Genomic DNA, 26,652 nt, shown 5'->3' with positions numbered 1-26,652 from the left:
GCCCCGATGTGGCGAAGCTGCAATGACGGCCAATAAGTGACAGGAACTGAACGTGACAGGAGCTGAACGTGACAGGAACTGAACGTGACAATCACAGCATGCTTCTTTTGAGTATGCAATCAAATATATAGCATGGCCGACTTTTCAAAAAGACAACAATGAATAGAAATGAAGTACAATTTACACTGGGCAAACAAGAAAAAAAAGATTAAGACTGAAGTCAAAAAAGGGTGAAGTTTTGTTTCTGTGTTAATAGTGGTGCATAAGATTTAATTTGGTCTAAATTAAATCTTGTTAAATTGTAAAAATACGAGCAGCACAAAACGTGGAATAACAGAAAGCATCAAATAATCGCCCTGATTTCAATTGTCAAATGTTAATAGTCTGGGTATAATGGAAACAGTTCAGAACAAAAACAACGACAATATGTATTTATTTCACACAGTTTGTGTAGAGATTGGCATTTTATAATGTTATCGTCTCTGCTCTTTAGGAAAAAATAAAGACTTCCTTTCTTCTGAGGTAACGTTTGAATTATTGTATTTCTGTAATACCTCTGTAAAACCTCTTATGAAGGACACCAGGGCAGGTGGTTCTGAATTACAAAGCAATACTTTCTCTTCGTGGACTCATGGTTATCCAAGCACCACAAAAAAATACATATGACATTGCCATTGGTAGAATTTGGATTCTGAATAAGTTGAAATAAAAGGTATCCAAGGTGAATGAAAACTATGAGAAAATGAATAAAACTTTTGTTCAATTAATAAAAACTAATTGACCAAGACAATGACAGAAAAGTGGACGAATAAAGTATTTGTTACCTGATGTTATTGGATCTTGATAGAAATGGCACATTTATTCACAATCTTCTGAGAATTTATCAACAACAAATATTAAAACAACTGGGATAAAGTCCACACAGGCCTGAATATTTTTATGTGCATATAAAACTGTCTAAATCTTCCTCCAAATGCTCACAAAAGAAATGTGAAAATGACATTTAAACATCTCCACACTACCTAAACCCTGACAGTGAACAGTCTTTTAGTGAACAAGTTAAAGAATCCAGCTTCTGAATGACTTGCTGCTCTGTGGTGGGGAGAACAGGTACTGGTAATAATGGGAGAGTGATTCTTTTTAAACAGCTGGGGTTTGGAAATAAGTGGATGTGCAGAGGAGAGTCAGTCTGTTAAGCCAACACTAATATTCAGCGGACTAAAACTTTCAAGGGAGCTTGGAAATAGGCAAATAATTGCATATGAGTTTATTTATTTGACACACAGTGTTCTGTTTAGAGCATTGCTCAGTTAAAGTGGTACAGAAACACATGGTAGTTTACGTAAACTGCAGAGCAGATTAATCCCCAGCACACACACTCAAGCACACACAGTCACACTCATGTCACACTCATGATATCTCTGCTGGAACAACAGGCCAGAGTTCAAACTGGTTCTCGACTATATACGTGAACATGCTCCTGTTGATGTCGGAGCCAGTTTCTGATGTACAACACGCCAGATCTTAGCCTGGTATAAGCAACAGCCTGAGGGGATGGAAATGCTGGAGGAAAAGAGAAGAGGATGTGTTTTGATTATTAAATGGTAATAAAATTCCTTCCACACCTACTTTAACTTTTAATGAGGTAAAAGTAAGATCCCCTCTTCCGGCAGGCCATATAGGTTCAGTTTGGAAGGCAAATTGATAATAAAAGGGTGAGTAGTCATGTTTAGGTAAGCCTGGACATTTTCTCTTGTGGACAAAAGGTGAAGCAGAGGCAAGGTTTGGACTTGACAATTTTTCTAATCATGCAAGAAGTCTGTCTATGCCAGTTGCTAATGCAGCTGTGGACTTAGCCAATGTGAATTATTTATATAAAGCAGACATTAAGACATGCGAACATGTCTGTATTATTTACAACTGTACTTGTTGTAGTAATGTGTTTTTATACACCAGTATACTTGCATGCATAAAAAGCAGACATACAGTAACTGGTTTCCAGAGCAGAAGAAGGTACTTTATGTTCTTTAATTCTAACTCACATCTAAAAAAAAACCCTGCATCCAGTAAATATTTTATCAAAAAACAAACTCTTTTCCTGACATTTATTTGAAATGATCTTTATTAAACTATTTGAAAAAACAGAGTTGATCGAGATTTATTTTGCTGTCTCTTTGGGAGGACAGTATCAGATAAGCATTTTCTACATACAAAATTTAAGTCTAGCATCCTGTAACAAACATAAATCAACTGCATTAATGAGTTTTTCTATCTTAAATATGGATTTTAAAGAAAAATCGAGGTGTCCTAATGGTGTAAATAGGAGGTAGTGATCGAAGCTGGGGGAAGAATTCAGTGACATCTGCAGAATAATAAGCATCCAGATAGAAACCTGAGCTGCACCATAGGGAGTCAATCCATGGCTGGATTCTGGCTGCTTTTATAGTATTAGCATCGGCCAGTTCATTTGATCTTAATGCACTGATTACCAGTCTGCCTTCCACTTTCCAAATATTGTCATGTCCTCCTTTTATTCATAGTGTCAGAAAACGTTTTTTACCAATCTCTCAGTCTCCTGTGATCTGCATCAGGGTAAGGGAAACTTAGGTACTTATTTGGAGGAAATGCAGTCGACATAAGGTGTCGATGATGTTAAACTTTAATTTATCTTAGTCTAAGTCTTGCAACCGGTTTATGGGAAAAGGGACCATGGTTTAGCACAAGGGAACTTAGGCAAAAACCCCAGTCCAGTAATTTTATTTATCCAACACACACACAAAAATATTTTAATTAGCAAATATCTATTTTGTATTATCTCTTCTTTCTTAAGGCAGGTTGTTTTTGTTGCCCATTAATATTTCATAAAGCACAGTTGTTTTCTGCTTATTAAATCTCAAACATTATTAAAGATTGGAAGACATAACAAATAACAAAAGCATAAATAAGCAACACGGTGCCCTTAAGGACGTGCTTTGAGTGACATGTGTGGATGGGTCTGCAGAAAAAGATGATAAGAAATTACGGAGGATCATAATTTTGTGATGTGGTAAACATAGGGTATCAATGGTCAAAGGTACTGTAATACAAACTATTTAATGCAATGTATACAAATGAATACCATGTTGGCTTTGTTTAGTAGCAGAAAAACAAGTAAAACTATCATAGATAAGTTTCTTTTAAGAAGTTGAGCCCCACTGGTCCTTTGGCACGAGGGCCAAAACCACTGACTCCAATCGACTCACTTTCTCTGTCACAGAGTGGTAATACAGAGCAATCAATTAACACCAACCACCACTGATGGCCCATTCAATTTAACATGTGCCTTTTCGTGATCCACATTAGGGGCTCACAAATATGACAATATGAATGTCGTCCTTCAGAAATAACGTCCCTCTTGCCCCCTTCCTGGAGTGGTGAAATATTGAGTGTGACACAGGAGTAATTGGATGGGAAGGAATCAATTAGACACACAATTGAAGGAGACCTGAGGTCCACGGGCTGCCAGGCAAGAGGCTCGACTGAGTCCTGGTGACGTGCACTGAACCAATCTCGCCTGCCTCCTGTGGCAGAGATGCTCTTTCTCCGAGAAGTTAGACAGTCAATGGAAGTCTCGGGGATCAGGCGTAGCCAGTGATTTTACACCCCGCTCTCAGCAGTCCCTTGTCGGGGGAAACAGACTGACTGAAATCGTCCCTTTCACCTTGCCCCATCCCATCTCATTCCATCCCATCCTATTCTTCCCCGCCTCCCCTGTGCATCACTGTCACAAGATGCTAAACAGGACATGTTCAATAGATGATAACCTACATTTACCGAGAGGCTTTGGACACCACAATGGGACTCAGGTGCTCAAAAGGGTGTTGCATACAAAATGCCATGAACATTGTGTTGCATGTGTTTGTGTTAAATCAATGTGAAAAATCAAGACAACCAATTAAATATGAAGAGAGACAGGAAGCCAAAGAAAGAGGGATAAAAAGAAGGAAGAAGGACAGAAAATGGGATTGATAAATAGGGAGCAGATGGGCCATGAAGGAGTGGATAACGCCTTGGCGTAAAACTCAGGCATGTGTACATGCATGCGACGAGAGAGGATCATTCAGCAGATGGGGCCTCAGATTGGATGCCTCATTTTGGACAGACGCAGTGCAGGCGTAGGGTGGTTAGAAAAATGAATCAACAACACTAAACAAATCTGAAAAAAATGATACTAGATGAAATGAAGAGGGAGAGGGAGGGGGTGGCAGTAAACTGCGTTAAATCAGAAAACCCAACTGTGTCGTGTTCCTTATTGAGGCTGTTATTATTTTGCCAGGGAAGCAGCCTGTAATTATCATGTGAAAGCACAGAGGCAGCCCAGGGTTCATGTGAATCCTGATGGAAGTGCTGAAAATGTAAGCAGGAAGGAAGACACTGTGGGTCAGCGTGCATAAAAATACAGATTAGGAACTTTGAAAATGTCAGAAAGTGGCTCTATTTAACCTTTTTCTTGGCAGGCTATAGGAAGAAAAAGGTAGGAAGAAAAATATTTATTTAAAGCTTCTCTTTGCAGCAAGCAGAAAGTTCACTTGTCGACCAAAAACGCATTATAATTAATAACCTTGTGGGAAAAGCTTTTTGTCTTTAAATGAAAGGTGAGTTCCCACAAATGACTTTGGAAATGGACTTGCATCCCTAAAACATAATATCAAACAAACAGCTCAACTAAACTTTCCACACTTAAGCCAAGAGTGCCTCTTACACTTCTTAATCGCTTCTATACACTGCTGTGCACACACCATTCCTCCACTTTTCCCGGCTTGACTGTGCCTGATATTTCATATTCATGAGGATAACTTAGCTAAGCTTGATTGAAAGGTGCATTGGAGGGAGTCCTATCCCCTCTCAGCCAGAGACCTCCTCCTCCCTGTCCTCCAGTCCCCTTAAATCCAGAGTCCACTCACACCTCGCAGAGAGCGCACCAGAAAAATCAATAGGTGCAATGCTACAATATACTAGCGACAAATTGATTTCATCCCAAGGCAATTTCGACCCCAAGTAGAAATGTGGCTGGGTTTCAGAATTGAGGGGTCTGTGCCTTCTCTCGATTAACCCCTTATGTAGTTAATAAGTTTTACACTCTTATATATATGTTGCTTATGGATTATATTGATCATTTTACACTTCTCCTGGGAGCAGCAGGTAGAGAACGATGGGCTAATATGACAGCCACATCAAAGGCAGTGTAATGAATGAGACAGCTAGCCTCGGACTCACTAAAGCACTTGAAGCAAGGAAGGAGTTTTGATCTGTGCTGCTTGATGTATAAGAGTGGATCCATCCTGATGGTTCGAGCTTATTTCCTTAACAGCTCACTGTAGAGCGATGACAACTGCAACAGAACAAACTGGGACACAAGTGACTTGTTTCTTCTCCCACCAACAAGAGCTTGTTTAACTGTCTGGACCATCTGTGCAAAAAACAGTGACATGGTGGACCCTCCAAGACCTACACTAACTTGACCGGCATTACACGTGTATATATTTGCAAGATCACCAATACTGGCAGTAGCTTGATGTGTCGCAAATGAAAGGGCAACCTGGGTCAAAATGGGAAACTATACATGCAACTTTACTCATAACACTCTTTTTAGTCTTCTGCTGTGATGATGTAGCAACATAGCAATTGCAATCCCTCCCAACGTGAAAGAGTCATGTTAGTACAAGGCAAACATGTTGTTGTAACACTTTTTATCATTAACAAGAAAGCAAGCAGGCTCTTTTATTTCTGTTTTTTGCAGGAACAAAGATACAAGTGCAAAACTTAGTCAGAGTTATGAAGAAGCATGAAGAGTTATGAAGTAGAGCAGATTCAGGCCATGGCTGTTGTGCATAACTTCTTCTCAACTTCATGGCTCGAGGCCACGGAGAGCACATCAAACAGCAACTTCTCACAGAGTCCAGATCCCTCAGCACGGGCTTCAACTTGGCACCACAATGAAAAGGACAGGCTTGGCAAAAAAGCTGCTGGTGGTGCTGGACAAATGCAATTCCCTAAGTATGGCGCAACATACAAGAAAGACTAAAAGATGGAGCGTAACACACAAGCACATGCTGCAGCTGCACATACACTTGCAAACGGCTGTGTTGTTTGCCTCGACTCAGGGGGATCACCAGGAAGGAACAGTTGAAGAAGACAATGAGAGACATCTGAATTATTTAGAAAGCGGGTTTTGAAGCAGCAGAGGCACAAGTTTGGTGCCAAATCTAAATACATTCCAGTCAAGGACTCAATTGAAATCTCTCAATGCAGACAGTAGTTTGACAATTCCAGTGCATAGTGATGACACCGTCACTCTCACGCCTCAGTGTGTCCCTGACTGACTCAACATTATCCTTACTAGTTCAGTGCTCATTTTAAAACTGCCTGTTTGGAATGGCCTGTGGTTATACTGGTTGCAGCTTTCATTCTGAAACTACCACAGTGGGCGGCAATAATTAAGCAAAGTAAAGACTGGCTGTGCCACCACTATTTCATCAAGAGCTGGTCACCTGTTTATTCAAATTTCCATGAAGCGCAGTACGCAGAAACCCCGAACTGGAGAATCATTTATCGTTGCTGTGATTGCACCCATATCTAGTCATGATGTCACTTAACTACATATGAATCCCATAATGATGAATATATATATAAATGCTGTTAATATTGCTCCCTAAACATCATTAGGGAGATAGAAATGTTCTTGTTAATTAGATTACTGAGGTTGGATCTAGCATCAGAATGACTAGATCTTGTGTTTCACACATCATTAGCTGCCCAGGCTCTGGCATGCCCTACTTAGCCCTGTTGCGGAGGAGCTCTGTATCTTATATGCAAGTCAAGAGCTCTATATTTTACTGACCTCAGGGTCAGGATGCCTTAAGAAAGCCTTGCACAACAAGGATCCATTGTTTATCTAGAGGCAGAGCTACCCACACGTTTTACCCCTGAGTAAACCATTTATCAGTAATCACATTTGCTGTTTTCTCCAACCTCACAGCAAACGGTCTTGGATCAATTGCAGAGTGTGTTGTAAATCAGACAAGAGTGTGTTAGCAGGAGTGAAATAACAGATGAGACAGTCTTTTCACAACATTGCGAGTCAGCATTGTATCTGTCAGTGTGAGGGGGTTAATTGTGAGAATATCACCAGTCTGGATCTTGGGAGAAGTGGAAGCAGACTAAGCATTTTCCCATATTTAATGAAGTCAATAAAAGCCAGTAAACAGCTTCCAGCGTATTTGGCCAATTTATTAATTCAATTGCCCTTAAACAAGTGTTTGTCCCGCAATTGTATTTTTGTGACAGCGTTTCCTGAAAACACCCATTTAACCACCTGCTATGCACAGAAAACAGAGAGTAGACGATGCTGTACTAGGAAAAGCCACCTCAAATTAACTTTGGTGCCGAAACAACAAGATCTGATTACAGTTGAATTCAGCCATAAAAACCAAGGACAGCAATTTGAAACAAGGTAATGGAGTGAACTGAATAAATCTGAAGAATTAATTTAATCTACCTCCTGGCTGTTACCCACAAAATGTGAAAAACAAAAATCCTGTAATAGTTTACATAATATCCGTTGGTTTCCACTTTCATTACCTTCTGTTCCCATTTAATGGCTGATACAACTGTAATTGGAACTTTTGGAGCAGATTGTTGCACTCTCATTGGACAGTGTGCATGAAGAAAAACTGGGTCAGATCACTGGTCACAACTGGCTAAATTGAGTTGGCATATTAATCAACACACACAAACAAACAAACACTACAGGAGCTGAGAAAAAATTATCAAAACTTTAATATTGTTTCAAAATAAAACTAAAATTCAAGACACAAGTCAAAGTAACCTGAGTAAGTAGGAAATACTTGAGTCACTCACCTGTGAGGTTTTTAAGACCCAACTGGCGCAGACCAAAGTTACCATCATGTCTGTAGTTGAGAAAGATTGCCAGGGAGTAGCGGTCCTCGTAAAGCTTGGTTCCCCGGATGATCCTCAAATTCTCTAAAGGCAGGTAGTCGAACTGGTTCAGGGCCACCAACACATAGCCTGTCACTTCTCGGATGGACTGCAAAGGTAGAGAGGGAAAGAGGGAAGTTGCTGCGTTTTAGCTGTGCACAATAATGTTGTATAAATGAAAAGTTTAAACAAAGGTTTCTAAAGATAGAGAAAGAAAGAAAAGGAAAACAACATCTAGCAATATAATATTTTATTTAGTATTAAGTAGTAATCTAGTGTCACAAAAATAGAATAAAAGTAATTAATTGTGTCACCTCATGCTTCAAATATTTATAGATAGATTTTGACTTTCCTATGAGCTGAAATCAAGAAAGAGGTTGGGGGGTAGTTAGAGAAGAAAAAGAAACAAAAGGAATAGGATGGGATAAAAATGCTAAGTCAAAGTCATACATCAGCTCATAGACAGCATCTATCTTCAAGGTCACTTTCCACATGGTCAACCATGCCAGTGAGTTGAGTTAAAGCATCTGAGCAAGGATAATTTGCTCCAGGGCTGGTGACCCCACTGCAAAACTTGGCACAGGGTTCAGCGCTCATGTCCGGGGCCCGGCCTAGGGTGACTGAGCCACAAGGACAGCCATTGCTTCACACTTTAAATGTCATTTAGGAGGGGATATAACAACTGTCGAGAATTTGGCAAGGAGCCACCCAGCTGGAGCTTCTGTTGCATGAATCAAAGTGACAGCCTGTGTCCTCTGTCTCTCAGCCACCATCATGGTGGCTGTCATTAGCAGACCGGCGGTCAGAGAAGTCTTTCCACGCCGGCCTGCTGATGCTGATAATCAACAAGTATGTGTGTGAAGTGGTGTTGGTGAAGAAATGAGTCCTAAGGATGGCCCTGGCAGCGTAGTCATGGCGGTTGACAGCTGTCAGAGAGCATGGCCGTCAGCCACAAGTAAGTAAGCCGCAGTCACAGCTCCGTCATCATTACCCTGCTGATTACCATTAATAGAAACAGACATGCCAGAGTCTGTTGAGTCTGTGCGCATTTATGTGAATGAGTGATGGGGACTTTATATTCAGTGTGTGTCCATGCATGTGTTCATCGATTTGAAAACTAGTTGGAAAAGAAAATCAAGTAAGGTACTTTTGGGTTCTAAGAAGCAAAGGTTGATGCATGATTGTTGTGAACATGTCTACTTGTCACTGTAAGTACTTGTGCATTTATGAGTGAAAAATATGTGGAGCCCCTTAAATGTCTGAGCATGTCCTACGCTGTACACAGAGTAAGACAATCAGGGCCTTCACACTTTGACTTCACTAGCCAAGAGCTGAGGATGACTCACAGATGCTGTGCAGGGAGTGTGAAGGTCTTTTTAGCAGCACTATACGCAATCAAATAGCTCCAAGTCCATGTAGTCCAGTGACATTGTCCTGGGCGCTGTGCCATTAACTACCCTCCACATCTTCAGTCCTGATAAAGCTGAGGGTGGCACACAACAGTAAGTGCAATCAACTCTGGCTGAATGACTCTGAGCATACACAACTAATAATTATTTCAGGGCACACACTTCATGGGTGCTTTTTCACTTTTTTTCCTGAGCCTGTTTATTACCCCACTTGCACGGTTGCTGGTTTGTTATTTTCGAAGCCACCAAATCAATACTTTCCGGAGTGCAGCCTTGCAGAGGGAAATAAAACAAGGGGAGAAAGAAGATGGCAGGTACACGCGCTTTTCTCCCCACAGATTGTTCCGTTCAATAATGAACTGCTTGAAAAAAAGGGAAGCAACGTGTAGTGATTACAGGCCCGTGCTGAGCTAATGGCCAAATCTGCTCTGCGTGGTCACTTTCATTAAACATAGATCCACAAAACAAGCATTCCAACTAACCCCCCCAAACCCGGTACAGGCCAAGAGCGCCATATGCCCATTTCAGGGAGACAGGCACCTGGATTACAGCACGCTCTAACACATGCAAGTTCCTCAAGGAATGGAGCTGAAATATTAAATTCAAAAAGGTGTTAATACACAGGAGTCCACCATTGTGTGATGGAGGATTTGGCACAGGTGCCAGTGTAATAGCATTTTCAATTTTTGATCCATGCTAAATTTATTTTCGAGGCACTTGCATGACCTCCTCTGTTTAGCTTCAGTGCAATTAGAGCAGTAAATTACCTGCTAAATATAACAACATGACCCATTGTTGTCCTGGATTTCTCCCAGTAAAAATAGCTCCTCTATCTAACTATCTTGATGTGTCTTATGTAAGTGTGATGGAGAACCTGCTTGATTTTACTGAAACCCAAGTTTTTGCCCTTATTTTAGATTAATCTCTCATCACAAACTCTTGATCATCCGTCATCACTTCAGTCCGTAAGTATAATTTTTCTTTTAAAAACTGTGAATGCACAAACAGCTGGATGCTTCCTTACTGCGTGCTCACTGAACTCTGTATCAACCCCCCCAACTCACCCAAAACCCAAACCCCAGACACACACCCCACGCACTTCCAGGAGATCAGAGCGTCAGAGTCCCAGTAACAGTGAACAAAAGAGACAGAGAGAGCCAGATTCACTAGATTAACAGGGATTTCTCCCTCCTCCCCCCTCCCTGAGCCGAAGCATTTGTGAACGGAAGTGTGGCAGCGGAACAAACCCCTCACTTGAGTCACTGAGACGTGCGTGGTTTTAAAATCGAGTCCTTCAATCCCCAACTTCTAAAGGAGGAAGAGAAGGGAGGGAGGTTTTTTGGGGTAGAGTCAGTGAAGGAAGGAAAGAGAAAGGGATAGGAGGGAAGGGGAGGCAGAGAAGGAGAGATATACCACTGCAGAAGGAGGAGCCCAGTCAAGTGGATCGGACTTGTTCTATGTGTATTTTAATACATAATTAAAATCACACCTGTTCCGGTTCAGGGGAAGAGACAGGGGACAGCAAAGGGTGTAAGGAGAGGTGAAGTGTTGGGGGGGGCTGAAAGCGTAATGACACCATTAGCATGTTTGAAGAGACTGAACACACGTTAGCATGATTGCCTTTCATTTCCATACATATTGAGGCGTAGTGATGTGCTCCGGTGGGCTGCGGTCATTGAAGGCAGATACACAGGAGTGTGCCACAAGGGCTTAAGCCTCGCCTTGCATCACCAAGCCCTCATCCTCTATTACCATATCTCTTCCCTAAACGCTCAGCCTGAGCTCACATCCACATCTGTAAACACACACCGAATCCGGATGGAGTTTCTACAAGTGTAAGTGAGAAAATCCTCAGGAGATCATCCTCTGAATAACTGACAACCAACTAGAAATATTGCCCAAATTGGAAAACCAAAGGCTTCATTACTGGTTTGACATAAATTTCTAACATAAAATCATCATGGTGTGTTATATCTCTATTGTGAATAGCTAATGCTTCACAAAGTCATTGATAATATGACTTTATCATATCATCATCATCATATTGAATCTTTGTGAGTGCAATATATATCCCAGCAGGGGTACCATCCCTGATGGAATTTGTGAGCTCTATTTTTTCATACTCACACTTTAGCAGAGTTGCCGTGCTTCCCTTTAAGTCACCAAAGTGTCCAACAAACAGCCTTGGTAACACCTCAATCCCTCTGGAGTGGCTCAAACCCAATATGAGTCACTTCAAACACCTGCAGTCGATGCTGTGTTTGAAGTGTGTGTGTGTGTGTGTGTGTGTGTGTGTGTGTGTGTGTGTGTGTGTGTGTGAGAGAGTGAGAGAGAAAGTGTGTGCAAGAGCATGTGCATCACTCAAGTGTCTTTTATTGCTTGGACAAGATTACTATGATTACTCATCTTTGAAGATGAAGAGAAAGTATCCCCTCTGATTCTTACACAACATCTCTCATGAGCTGTGTGCATGTGTGTATGTGTCGTGTGGCTGTAGGGAAGGAATTCTCTTTTTTTCAACTGCTGACTGTAGTAACAACCACCACAAAGAACGAGGGACATGAAGGGTTTGAAGCATCACTGTTGTCTGTTGGTGTTCCATGTCCTTCCCTTGTGGCTCAAGGATTTCTCTCAAGTTTTCAGTGGGGCAAAATACAATTCAAATTCCCTTTATTGTAAGGCAAAAAAGGCACTTTATTTATTTTAATTATAGACAGAACAAGCAAAGCATATGCATAAGATGAAGTTGAATGGCACTTGGTAGGGTAAATACCTGCACCAACACCAAACAGTCCCCATCAAGCCACAAACCAAAACTTCTACATTAAAAATGCCTTGAGAAATTTACAAAAAATGACCAAAAATGCCCCACAATGTTAAGGAAAGCACAAAATAATCTTGATCCACCACATTCATCCAGCCCGCCCCGGAAAGTTAACAAGGTCGTTCTGGGTCCATACCCATTCTTCCATTGAGATTCAAGAAAATTGGTTCAGTAGAAACAGCAATGGAAAAATAACCTCCTCAGCAAAGGTAATGAATAAAAAGTGCAAGAAAAAAGAAGCTATCCAACATATATATATGTAATGGAAATTATGCCAGTTTGCTATTATTTATTTAGCTTTTGATTCGCTGCTGCCTCTGAATAAGATTGGCAAGGGAGGGTGACTTTGCGAAGACCCCGTTCAGCAAGTGTGCTTTCCTTGCTGAGGCAATGTGCAGCGCTCGGTTGATGTTTGACTGTCATTGGGTGCGACAGTATGACAGTCTACTTGTCAAGCTTGATGACAAGAAAGGCCTGTAAGGTGCATGCATCATTGACAGAAAACACCAAGATGGTGAAATACAAAAACTGAATAGAGCCAGAGAGAGAAAGAGAGAGAGAGACATTTGTGAACAGAGGTAGACAAAATAAATGGAAAAACCGAATGGTCAGTTAACAGTTAAGGTTGTCTTAGAAAACTATATTATTACATAACTACATTATTGTGTGATATCATATATTACTACAATAGAAAATCCTCATAAGATCTTGCCTTATCCTTGCCACAGGAGCAGACAGCCGCTACACAAATTAATGAGGTTGGATTGGGAGCCTTTTTCATCGACACTGCATATTTGCAAAATATCTGGCTCCACTGGAATGTTGTAAACATGGCTGCTCTCTCTACGACTGCAGTCACAAGGGAATTTAAGAGAAAGTCAAAAGTTAATTAAAAAATCTGTCAAAATATCTTCTGTGTAGTCTCTGTCTCTAATTCACCTTGTCTGCCTAATCACACCTCTACGGTAAGATGCGTGATATGGAGAATGTGTCTGGGTATGCAATAGTCATAGATATAAAAGGAATGATTATTTTTGCCAACATTTCCTGCTCAATGCATCTGAGCTTGTCTAACTCATCTCCCTTGGTCACAGGCCAGACAATGATACATGGCACAACTAATGATTTACTAACTCAGTTTATTTTCCCCATCCTTCCTCTCCCTCTATGTCGTGCAGCGACAAATTATCCAACCAATATAAACCAAATAATTGTGGCATTCAGTAACATAGTATTTACTGAATATTGAATTGAAAAGAGAGCAGAAATAACATCTGCCACAAAGATTCAAGAGCTCCCTTTATTGGGTCAACACGTGAAATGGAGCCAGAGCAGTCAGAAGATATAGTGTGATGTTTAAAATGTTTGATTTTATGTATCCGACTTACTCAACATGAGCAACACCTCTCTGAGCCAAGTGACACCTAATAACAGCCAAGTAGAGTGACACATTGCTGCCTACAGAGTCTAGCAACATCCATTGCCTTTATGATATTCCTGCTATAGTTTTAGGCCATTTCCCAATTTTGCGTGTGGCCATGAAGGGTTGTCCCATTTCTCTATGTGATGTTGGAATAGTGGCCATCTAGCCTTTCAAACACCCCTTCAACTGTTGTGCATACAGAACCCCTGTAAAAATTTAAAATGGTAGACGAGATTCCTGAATGCTTTACAAACAGACAAAGTGAATCAAGATGGCGACTGCTGCAGGAAAAATGCTCATAAATGTAAGTACAAAATCTGAAAAATAATTAAAATCCACCGGAATATCTTATTTTTATCCAGTAGCGAATGAAAATGTCATGAAATCGTTATTACAGGTGTCGCCATTCATGGCATCAAAACAAGCATTTAAAAAGTCTGAGTGAGTGTACTTATCTCATATATGTTTGAAAAAGTCGCAAATTTTTAAAACTTATGTTACGATGTCTTCATTTCAATCATTCAACGTGGGTTGGCTGCTAATGACGTAGCAAGTGGTGTCCCAACTCCTAGGGGAAGGTTTTCTAGCCTTCTCCCTTGTGGCTCCGTTTTGAGGGGACGCTATGCAGCAAGGGCCACCTCAAATTGAGGGGTAGGGCTAACACCTGGGACACACCAGCTGTGTCGCAGTTGTCACCTGAGCTGCTATTGCCAGGAGAGGAATTGGGACAGGCCCTTTGAGCAAAATGCGGAGAGAACTTCAAAATCTGCATCAATCACATGTGCAGTTAAGCTCATGAAAGACATTGGGAAGACACAAATATCCCTTGGAGGTTACATGCCCCTGGATAGAGAGAGCTTACATACATCTTTGCTTCTTTTTAATGCAGATTTAACATGGCTGTAAGCAGGAATCAGGTGCATTTGGATCATCGTTTTGTGGTTACATATTCAGGTTGATGAGCACTTTAAAGGACTAATACCTAAAGCTGGCATTGCTGCATCCCTATCATACTGCAGCTGCAGATGTAGGTGTTCCATAGGTTTCTGTTATGCTTTTTATGGTGTTTTGTTCAGATCTTAGTTATTTGGGGCTACTGTGACTGAACTGAAAAAACAGCTGAAGAATCAGTTGGGATGACAGAATAAAATCAAGTACTTTGTAGCTTCTGACAATGTTGGAGTCTGCCTTCAAGAGTAGCCTTCAAGTAATAATGGTGTGGGTAATATAAGATAATTAATCCCAGAAAGTATTAGACTAATGTCAGAATGACTCAAATGGAAAAATAAAAATGAGAAACAAAAAATATTTGACTCAAATCCAAGTGGGAGCAGAATGTATCAAATGAGTTCAGTTTTACTCAAAACAACAACCCCACACTACATTTGAACTTCCACCATAAGCTTCACTGTCTGAACTGGTGAGAAATAGAAAAACAGTCACCCATCTACAATAAGTGTTCACTGAATATACACTTATTTCAGACAGAAACTGTGCTTTGCTTTTCCTTATCTGGGACCCATCAGCCTTTGACACTGATGCATGAGGAATGCTTCATAAACCAGCACCGTAGTCTGAATCAGATTCCTCCCTCGAAACTTCCATCTGACAGACTGACTCTGCTGTCTTTGTAAATATGCATTTCATATATTTGAAAAATGGTTCAAAAACATTCACAGAAATGATTTGGGTTTCAACTGTACCGAGTTCTAACTCATATTGAGAGCAAAATATACAGTACTGTTCTTCAAGTGCGAGAAAGATCAGGCTTTTCTCTTCTTAAAATGTATTCTGTTTACCCTGAATGGGTGGCCTTTCAAGGGCTTGTGGGCAGGCAAACCACACACACACATCCATAGTTTCTCTCACTGTCTCTCATCATGGCAGCTCTTTCCAATTTCACCTCCCTGACAGTTCCTGAATTGAGCTCGGAAGCCCTCTGTCATTAAGATTGACTTTCACCTTTGGCAGCCAAATGAATAGGGTGGTGTTCGCCTTGTGCTGTGAGAAGCATTAATACAGAGTAAGGAGAGCAAGCCATATTCTTCACATATTACCACCATAAACGCATGTGTAACATACACTTTATTCATTGTAATGAATTGATTTATACACTGCAATTGATCTGTAACGATTTGGAAGACAGCGGTGCAGCGCAATTGATGGGAATTGTCCTTATAACAGTCTTAGACCAAAGGATTTTAGAAGTCAGTAATGGAAAAGATCTATTAGATCTGGTAAACTGCATTTAATGCTATATGTGACTCTTAGCTCCCTTCTACAGTAGTCTGCCAACTAACAGCATTCATTAACTACCTTCTAAAGTGTCTCTTATTAGCTTCAGTTAGCTTCACACTTGTCTATTGTTGGACATTATCCTAACAACGATCTCATGTTGTGTAGCTGATGTGTAGCAGCCAGTATTCATTTCAGTCTCCATTTGTCTCCTGCATCCTACCTTGAGAAGAGTGATGAAGACAGATAAAAAAGGAGAACAGTGGAGTGACACCTCTTCCCATGAGGAGAAACGGCGACTTCATCAGAGCACTGGTAATGAGTGGACTCCTGTGGGGAATTCTCCAAATGGACTAATTTGTAATTGACTCAGTGCATTAATTACCAGCCTGGTTACGCCTGTGTCATGGTTAATATTGTGCCGATCTGATGGGGCTGGGAGGCCCTTCTGCATTGGGACTGTTCGGGTGAGGCAGCCATTATTCAATTATGCTGCGCATATCGGCGGCGAGGCAAGTCTTAATCCAAGAATAATCACTTCCCCACGCTCCTTTACTATGAGCTCCATGTGTGTGTGGTGGGAGGCTTTTGGGGTGGGAGGTAATGCAAGATCCATGTAGTCCATGGTTAGCTCTTTAATCAGGCCTGGGAACCACGTCCCACTGGTGCTTATAGGTTTTCTACCATTTACTGAGATAATTCTGCACTTTAATTAATGTTTTCAATGATTTTCTGATCATTTCTTCATTTCAGTTTTCATGTGGACCCTCAAACTTCACATTGAGATATTTCAATAACATGCATTTTACAAAGTTACAACTTAATTAACATAAAATCATGTTTGATGTACTCACAAAGCACCTGGTATTCATTTAGCAGTTTCTGGGTCTTCCATCTCTCTCAAACATTTGATATCCCTTGGTAACAGCATCATAAACATGATGTGTAACTTTTACTGCACAGATGGAAGTAGGCACTGCAACATACTGTAATACTGCTTGTTTTCACTGTAGGGTCTTAAGACCTGAATATCAGCTGTAATAACATATTTTGTCACATAGTCACACAAACTAGTAATCTATCTTGATTGAGTCCTTGATTGATAAAACAGTTACACAGACTTTCACTCTGTTAATATGTTTTTTGGAAATATATTATTTTATTTGCTTACGATTTACATAATGCTGGGTAAAATTAAAAAAAAATCTTGCAACACAGAAATGTATATTGCATACTATAGGTTGCACAAAAACTAATTTGACCAGTAATGCCAGATTGCTGATGCTGTCCTAGTAAAATTCTGAGGTATGATAGGTGAAAGCACTGACACCTCATGGGTAATCTTGCCACACAAATACTTAAATTGCAGAAGCATTTAAGTGTGATTGCTTCAGTATGGATTCCCCATTTGGAGACATGCTCAACAACATAAACCAGCCACCGGTGTGTGTGTGTGTGTGTGTGTGTGTGTGTGTGTGCACTATAAAAATAAATCTCACATTACAGGGAACTGAGTCTCGTCCATGTGACTCATCAAAACAGACCATATGTTCCATTTGTACTTACAAAACAAGTGGAAAGTATACACAGTACAGTCCTTTTTCCCTTTATCAACTTTTTGTTCAACAACAATCTGCTTTCAGCCCTGAGCAAGGAGAGACGATAAAACAGAGGGCTCTCTCTCCTCACAGTTGATTATTTTCTGCTTTGATCTGCAGCGGCCGTCCCCTAACTGATCTCTAAGAGTTTGGACTGAGCACAAAACAACAAAAACATCACCAACGGCCCCGGGAGCAACCATACAGTACTTCACTCAGCCCTTCGCGGTTTATTTCAGTGTGGCAATCTTAACATCGCCCACAGGAGCTTTAAATCATCTACAGTATCCTCTCTACGGGGCACATTTACCTTCTATTCAGAAAGGGCATTTTAATGCAAAAACACAGTGAAGAGAGATTCTCAATTTGAAGTCTGGGCATCTTCGGGATGCAGGTGCCTTTAAATAATCCCTGAAGAAGCCCCATGGGTGGGATAACATTTTTCCACTTAGATGCTTACAACATGAAAATAGCACAATGTTGCTCCTTAGCCAGATCAGAACCGTAACGTGAACTCTTAACCAAGAGAATAAATAAATAAATAAATCAGACATACCACAAAATGACTTGTTTATTTTAGTAAATGACCAATGTAATATTTATTTGCATTTTTTGCTTGTATAATGTGACATAGCAAACACCCTCTGGGAGTGCTATGCTGGTTTTAGCTCCAACGAAATAGAAGTCTGGTGAGAGACTTTGGTGCAGAGGGGGTTGTCACACAGCGACCCTGTTACTTCAGCCCACCACTAGTACCCCAGCGAGACTGTTAAATGTTGCTGTGGGGGAGCCTCGGCCACACGTAATGGCCCTAACGGCATTATTAGCTAATAAAGGTTGATGGGCCTCGCGGCTCTATAAATTTAGGAGGACAGGAGACTAAGAAGCAGTGTCCGTGTTAAGGTGAGGTCTCAGTCTGAGAATTTATGTATCTCCTTTGTTTTGCACTAAAGTCAAACCTGCATAGGAATCATGATGGGATTTAAAAACCTGGTGCTTTTATTTACATCACATATTTAGGTGCTCTATGTTTTAGTAACTACTCTGTCCTAGGCACACAATATATTTCCTGACATTAAAAGGTCATGAATAAATTGTCCTCATATTTTAAGAAAAGTGTATATTTCCCCCTTGGTGGTACAAGTTCTTTTGTCCAAGGCTAAGCAGTTGGCAGCCAGGGCTCAGCGGTAGAGCAGTTCGTCCAATAACCAGAAGGTTGGCAGCTCAATCCCCGCTCCTGCTGTCCTCACCACGACCGAGGTGCCCCTGAGCAAGGCCCCGCCCCCCTCCCCCCAACATCCGCCCCCTGGGCGCCAACAACAGCAGCCCACCGCCCCAGCATATGTGTGTACATGGCATCTGTCTGTGTGTTTCTATGCATGTGCGTGTTTCGACAGGTGCCAACTGGATGGGTTAAATGCAGAGAACAATTTCATGTATGCATGTAAAAAGTGTAAAAACATGACAATAAAAGTAAATCTTCTTCTTCTTAATATGCCTTTCAACACAATGTCTTACTGAAGGTGCCTCAGTTCTGCCTAATACAATTTTCAAACAGAAAGGATGAAGCTCCACTTCCTGGAGATCAACTGTGATGACTCCTAAAGGATTTTATGGTTTTCCTGAAGAGTGGAGTAGATATTTTACTACATTTTATTATGCAGATGAAAAAGAGCCTGAATTGCATGAGTTTTCTGGACGGTGTGGAGGGTTGTCCTCCTGCTCTTACTCACTTATGTTACCTACCTTGTCTTTACAGTAATAATAATAATAAGCAACTTCTTTCAGATAAGCACCTCAAGGCCCTGGAATGTATCACTTACAACTCATTCTGTTATGTTTAGGAGGCTCTTAATCATACACATAAATATGAGATCAAGACACATGCATAGTCCAGAGCAGTATTTAGTAAACTCATGTCATGTTGACAATGTGATGCTCGGAGCCGCTGCTAATGAAGTGATCAGTGATGTCTTTAAAAAAAGTCTCTTTGTGAACAGCACAAAAAACAACACAGCCAACTGCAGCCTAACAAAATATACTTTGGACAAAATCAATATGGATTAAGTCTGAAGATGAAAGAAATTGAAGTGTAACAGGCCAGATAATGTGTCCACCAAGTATTGCTTAAAATTCCCTCTTTATACCTCATCTGAGTTAAGTGATGGCCCAATAAAAAAGTGGAGAAGAAAGAGGTGATGTGGCATCCTCTTCTGACCACAGAGGAAATCTCTGAAATTGAAGATAAAGGTCTTGCTCTATCCACAGGGAACTAAAGAATCTGTTTTCTGACCCACTTGGCTGTCCTCTCACTCTCTCTCTCTCTCTCTTTCTGTCTCACTCACACACCCACAGACACACACACAAACACACATATACACACACACACACACACACACACACACACACACACACACACACACACACACACACACACACACACACAAACACACACACGTAGACTCACAAATGCAGCAAAAGAGTGGCTGTACCCAGTCCATGGAGTTTTATTTGGCAGCCAGACCTATCAGCATTTCTAAGAATTAAACAAACCCAGATAACAGCCATGTTTAATTAAGATGTTCAAGTGTTACCATGGAATTAGAGCAGAGCATAACGAACTGATGTAACTGTGTGTGTGTGTGTGTGTGTGTGTGTTGCCTTCAGATCAGCCATGAAAAGTGACATCACCTTTGCACAAATAAAACTCTGTTACTATGGTAATGGAAAACTATTAATGCTACAGAGATTTTTGATTAAATGTTGTAATTTTGCAAAAAATTTACTGTGTAATTGTGAGTGAATGTGAACTTTTTAATTTGTCCGTGGACGTTTGAGGCCCTCATATCCTCCTTTGACAAAATTTGCCACACATTTGCAACAAAACTAATATTTATTATGGTATAATTTGATTAGAATTAAAACAAATATATTCAAAATAGGGGGGGATCAAGGTTCACAATTATTTCATGGCAATAAGCAGGATTTTAGAAAATATTGAAGTCCAAAAACTGAGCCTGCTAGAGGCTATAGGCCTCTCAAAAAATGTTTGATTTCTCTAAACTGTATACTGTATGTGCATTTCAAGATGAGGGCAAAAATTATATATATAACCTTAAAACCACGCCTGTGACCAGTAGCATAGACTGTTAAGCAGTTATAGTGCAGTAAATGATCTACACTCAGTCTGAAAATACAGTAATTATCACTGAACATTTGAAAATGAATGTTGAGTATGCGTTGTTCAAGTAAACAGGAACTCAAACAAAAGACACCTTTGAAGTCCAATAGACATAATCCTAACAAAGTGCAGTGATTTGTAAGGGTTCAACCTTATCTACATCTGTAGCCTATGTGACATAGGATGGATGAAATTAATGTTAGCTAGCTAGCTAATTAATCCACTCATGTGAAACTAACTAAGCCGGCATCATGATGGATAGGCACCGTAACGCAATGTAGCATGAATGCACAAGGGCCATTAGTCAGATGATACCTGGGAATGAAAGGCTTTAAATCACAAACAGTCTACTAGTAAAAATCTGAAGTTACATGTATCATATTCAGCTGCCTGTTCGATTTGTTTGCAAAATCCCCAAAGAAGACAACATTTTGAGTAAAGATTTTGCCAGGGATCAATCAGAGTTAACTATTTCACAACTTTTGGTTTATTTACCCCAGAAGGTTTTAATGGTGGGTAAGGTCAAGTGAACTGTCTGCACCAAGAACTTAACATGTTATTCAATTAGGGAAGTTGTAAAAAGTCAAGTTTGCCAGGTGAAAGGCAGAAAAAAAGTAATTCCGTCTTTTTTGTGCTATGTTTTTCTGCCCTGTGGAGACAGAAAACGATGTAACATACTTTGCAGCTGTGTTTGAATGCATGCGTGCGTCTGTGTGAGTGTACGTGGGTGTCAGCCAGTTTATTCTTTAGCAGACAGGACATAAGGGAGTTGGGAGCTGCCGCCCAAGTAAGAAACAATGAATATTTTAACTGTTTTAATGGAAATCTCCTGTATGAGTAATGACAGTACTTCATGATGTAGCAGTTAACTAGTTCATAGCCAGAAGCCAAAGCTATGGTGGGATCCTTTGTGGTTTGTGAGGTTTTTAAATGAATCTACACTTAGTTTTGTTTCTCCTTGCTGTGGAAGGTCCATGTCTGACTGCAAGTGGAGGTGGTTGGGATTCAATGTCATGCTCAAGAGTACTAGAGAAGGGCCACGGAGAGCTTGATCAGACCTTCTAGTTGAAAGATCATGAGACATGATATGCATAAGTAGAGTTCATAAAGAGTGATGAAACATAAATGGGTTCATTGAATGTTGAGGTACGTACCGAAATTGAAATCAGACTGTGTTCTATCTATATCAAATGGGAACACTAAGTTCAAAATCTGGAAATATCTTCAACATAGCAAATCATCCTAACAATTTTCTCAACCCATTCATCAATCCATTTAACTTTCCCTCTATTTCTATCTTACACTTTTGCTCTTTTTATTACAACATCTTTTTTTTGCACCTTTCTTTTTTGGGAACTTGCTCATTGTAGATGTCAATGAAAGAGCCGTAAATGTCAGACCAATTTTTGCTTCCCAGATAGTTGTGCACAGGCCTAGACAAAAGCCTATGTAATTACAGTAGTAGTCACTGGTCCATTAGTGATAAAGACATGATGGCTCGCATGGGTAGAGCTGGGACCGTTAGCTTCCCACAATGCATTCATTTCATGGTAAAAGCTACAATTATTCTAAAAGAGACTCTCTTTCTTATTGTCTATCTGCTGCGCAGCTTTTTTACGTTTCTTCTCTTTCCTTCTATGACACCGTCAGACACTGGGATATTATCAGCATAAAACAGTATCATCAACTCAATGAGCAATTAAGGTATTCTTTCATCTATTTGGAGGAAGTCAGAAATGCTCTGAATAGAACAAAAAGACCTTTCCTCCCTCACCACCTCTGTCCCAATTATGTCTTGTGCTGTTATAGAAGACTTCTCGGTTTCTTTTGTGGTTCCTCTTCATATAACACAGCTATTGCTTTTGGAAGACAGATAGTGGGAACGATAGAGGATCCCGCTGTGTTGGTCTAAGGAGGCCAAGCCTTAACTATGGTAGGCCTTGTCTCTTTTTCAGTCATTATAATGAAGTGCTAATTTGTCTTGCATCCACCCCAAAACAAGTCTTGCCCAGACTTTTCATTCGTAACTCTGAAGTGGACCAGGAAGGCCTTAATATTTGGGTGTAAACAGCCCTATTGATAATAACACAGAGTGCTAATGGCTTTGTTTGTTAATGACAAGTGGGTGCAAATAGCATCAACTCCTGCAGACAATAGCATTGTCAGCAATGGGCACCTAGAGTGCCAATAGCATCTAACCAGAAAATCACAATGATAAAGGAAACTTCCAAAGTATGTATAGTATCTCAAACCTTAAAGGTCCAGTGTGTAAGATTTGAGTGACAGGGATATATTGGCATACATTTTATTTATAATAATCCTCATGAGGTTTTCACTAGTTTGTTTCATCTAAATTGTAAGGGGGTGTTCAGCTGCAACATGCAACTTCAACACTAGATATCACAAAATTCTACACACTGTACCTTTAAACTGTTATTTGAGTGTTTAGCCTTCTTTAATGAAAATATCTACTGTAGCGCAACATATCTATACATGTCAGCAGAACAAGCAATACATCAATTGATTCTTAGCAGTAACAAATGTGTGATTTGATTCTGAGAAGATATTCTAAGGCAGTGTTGTGGAAGGGGGATTAGCAGAGCATTAAATCTCATAATCCAGTATTATAATGCATGTCAGCATACTCAGGACCAAAGTTAAGTGAAGAAAAGTGTTGAGCAAATTATATTTGAAAGGCAGTGAACAGTTTTCTCATCAGCATTTTACTTCATCAATCTCTCCAAAAAACTACTGCACGCTTCTAGGTTTTTCTATTCAAACTGTTTAGTAACTGTTTCCTGCAGAAGTGAGTACAGAAGAAAATTGACAACTATACAGTTTCCCTAAGACATAAAAACAAAACAAACTTAGATTGTTAGTGTGCTTAAAGGTTCAGTGTGTAGAATTCAGTGACATCTAGAGGTGAAGTTGCATGTTGCAGCTGAATACCCCTCACCTCACCCTCCACTTCTAAACATGAAAGAGAACCAGTGGTATCCTTCAGTTCATAAAAACTCAAAAGGTGTTTAGTTTGTCCAGTTTGGACGACTGAAAAAAACTGGGCGACCTCTGTAGAGAGGACCCCCTCCAGTTCTAAATATAAAGGGGCCATTCCACAGTAAAGAAAACTTTGTTCAAATCCTACAATTAAGATGACTACATACAAGTGAAAACATCACCAGGATTATTTATTTATTTATATTCAATTTCTGCCAAAACGTCCCTTTCACCTAAATCTTGCACACTAACTCTTTAACAGAACATGAGCATTATCAGATATCACTGGCTTGTGTCAAAAAACATCCTGTATTATTAAGATCATTCTAGATGGAGCGAGACACTCAGTGTCATATGTATTGGTGAGTGGTAGACAGACAGCCAGACAAGGAGGCCAATAGCCAGGGACAGAAAGTGATACTTTGCTTGTCTTTGACAATTTGTTTTCTACCCTTCCAAGTTAATTTGGCTTGCGTGGGTCAGTGCCCCTGACCGCAACACCCTACGAGACTACGTAGAGCCCCTCGCCCACCCCCTCCCCAATTCCCTCTTGGCTATTTATTCCCAAAACCCACTGGTGAAATTGGCTGAGGCCTAATCAACATTTAGCTCCTCTGAGTGTGTTATTACACAGCAATTGATGGATGGTACAATTATACCCTGTGTCACTTAGCTAAATGGCTATGTAATCCTAATGAGTTTTTATTCAAACACTGACTAGTTAGCGCAAGGAGAGCTGGAGGAGGAGGATGGGGTGGGGGTGTGCAGTGGAGGAGGCGCGGGGGGGAAGATGATGGAAATGTAAAAGGAAGCCGCAATAACATACATGTACATAAAGAAAAGAGGAGGAGAAAGAAAGGAAAGCGAGAGAGAGAAAAGGATACTGTCAGTGTACAAGTAATCGAGTTACATGATGAATGTGTGTTACTCTTGTAATGGGAATCAGCAGCAGTACGGTCTGGGTGGTCGGATGCAGAGCACTTTTCAAGTTTCAGTTTGAAAACAATTGCGGGGAGCTATGATAGTGACATAGAGTGAAAGGTAAAGCTTTCATCACATATTTGACCATGTGACCATATTGGATAAGACGTTTTAAATATCATCAATGAGTAAATTGTAAAAAAAGCAAGATTTATAACAAGCACTGGCAAATGATGTAAACATTAAAATTACCACTGATCACAATCCAGGGTTAATTTGATGGATTATATACAATTTTATCCTGCCTTCAAATTGCATGAGACATACTTTGATTAACATGTAAAAATAAATCACCAAACTGGTAAATGCTATGTGTTTAGTACAATGTCTAATAGAAATGACAAAAAGCACCCCCCAGCCTCATGTTGGAATTTATTAGATCTAGTGCCTAATATATATATGACAAACTCTTAAATCATGAATCACCTCTGATGTTAGAGTTTTTGATTTTTACTTTAAAATGGAAAAAAGTGCACTACATTACAGTATATTTAATTATTGTCGACATTTTCTTTGTTCAAATTAATTGATGGTTTATTGATGAAAGTATTGTTTTTTAATCCATTAAATACATAATCAAGTAACATGGTGATGAGTGGTACAGAAAGAGCAAGGAACTAAAGGATGCACTTTATAAGAAATCTTGAGCTCATCCTCACAAGGTTGTGAGACTAAATCCATGCTCAGTTGCTTTTCAGCAATGAATCACACACTTGCATGTTTAGTGAAACCAGCAGAATGGTTCCTCTATTTTCACAATTTAGAAACAACAGAAAACGTTGAATGAGTCAAATAATAAGTACACACCAGGTACAGAGATCAAAACGTTTCAGAACAAACTCACAAGGTCTTGTGTTACCATGCATGGACTCTCTAGCACAGGTTAAATGCATATAAAGTGGAGGCCTAATTAAAGTCAGAGGGGATAATATGACCTGGTGTCAATTTGTATGCAGTTATCAATAAAGAGTTATTAATGAGGAGTCTGCATCTAGCTGAAATATTATTCTTCGTCCATCTGAACCCTAACACCAGCCATTCTTTAAAGGACTCCCTCGCCTCAGTTGCAGTGGGTGGAATTTGATTCCGATCCTCCTGAGAAGTTGGTCCATATCATTCACTTTTTTTGGCAGACTACAGAGGGAGGCAGATATCGCATTTGAAAGGCAGCTACAGAAGCAGGGTGGGCTATTGTCACACCCCAGTTCAGCTGCTCCTCTCCACTGCCTCTATTCAGTCTGGCACTGCTCTGTTACGATAAGTAGTGATATCACCTCAACCTCTGCTATGTGTGAGCAGTGCAGTAAAACTGTCTCATACATCTGCTGCACTATCTACTCCAAGGCTACGTGATTTTTTTTATTTGTCCCAAGGCAGTTCCATCCTCTGAACGGGAGTTTTCAGTTTTCAGAGCTCTTTCAAAACACCCATACCAAATGACCTGAAGCTACTGCTGCTGATTAAAAATTGCCAAACATCTAAAGCGGTCAGACTTTCTGCCCAACATTCAGTAAATGTCTATAAAAGAAAACTTCAGACATTTCTCTTCACTTCAGCCTTTCTTGCACTTGCCAGCACTCATGCACTTTTAGAATTTTCTTTCTTTCTTTTCTTTTTTTAATTTAATTTAATTTCTTTTTCTTGTTTATTTCATTTTAAGGTCATTTTAACTTGTTACTTAAAATTTGTTCAGTGAGGATTTTCATTTTAACAGTTTCATCATAAAAACAAGTCAGCAGAGCTGCTGGGTTAGATATGTGTCTATTTAGGTTTTCTCTTACACTGCTACAGGTCAATACAAATGGAAAGTTTAAGGGATAGAAAATAGACCCAAGTCGAGCAAAGTTTTTTCTGTCAAAAACATTTGACCTTGCCTGTTATTTTTGTTTCAATTCTCTATCAATCCAGATCATTTCTAAAAGAAGGGATTGAAATGATATGAGCTGACGAGTGGGAAGGGAAGCTAGGAAATGTATGTGTCAGTCAAAGGCTGAGATATGCCTTAACCCTGCTTACTCACACACACA

The 26,652-nt window shown here is 40.1% G+C and overlaps 1 protein-coding gene across 2 annotated transcripts in view; it reads right to left on the bottom strand.

The window, feature by feature from the left end:
• The window catches only part of erbb4b (erb-b2 receptor tyrosine kinase 4b), a 280,908-nt gene that overhangs the window by 115,475 nt on the left and 138,781 nt on the right, over positions 1-26,652 (bottom strand). For both annotated transcript variants that reach the window (XM_069533004.1, XM_069533003.1), the window contains exon 3: positions 7,900-8,086. In XM_069533004.1, coding sequence (XP_069389105.1) covers positions 7,900-8,086 — 187 coding nt within the window. The remainder of the gene's footprint in view (positions 1-7,899; positions 8,087-26,652) is intronic.

This window comes from Paralichthys olivaceus, chromosome 10 (genome assembly GCF_024713975.1).
Source record: "Paralichthys olivaceus isolate ysfri-2021 chromosome 10, ASM2471397v2, whole genome shotgun sequence".
NCBI lineage: Eukaryota > Metazoa > Chordata > Actinopteri > Pleuronectiformes > Paralichthyidae > Paralichthys > Paralichthys olivaceus.
The sequence above is the reverse complement of the archived record's forward strand: the minus strand, read 5'-3'. Positions and strand labels throughout refer to the sequence as shown.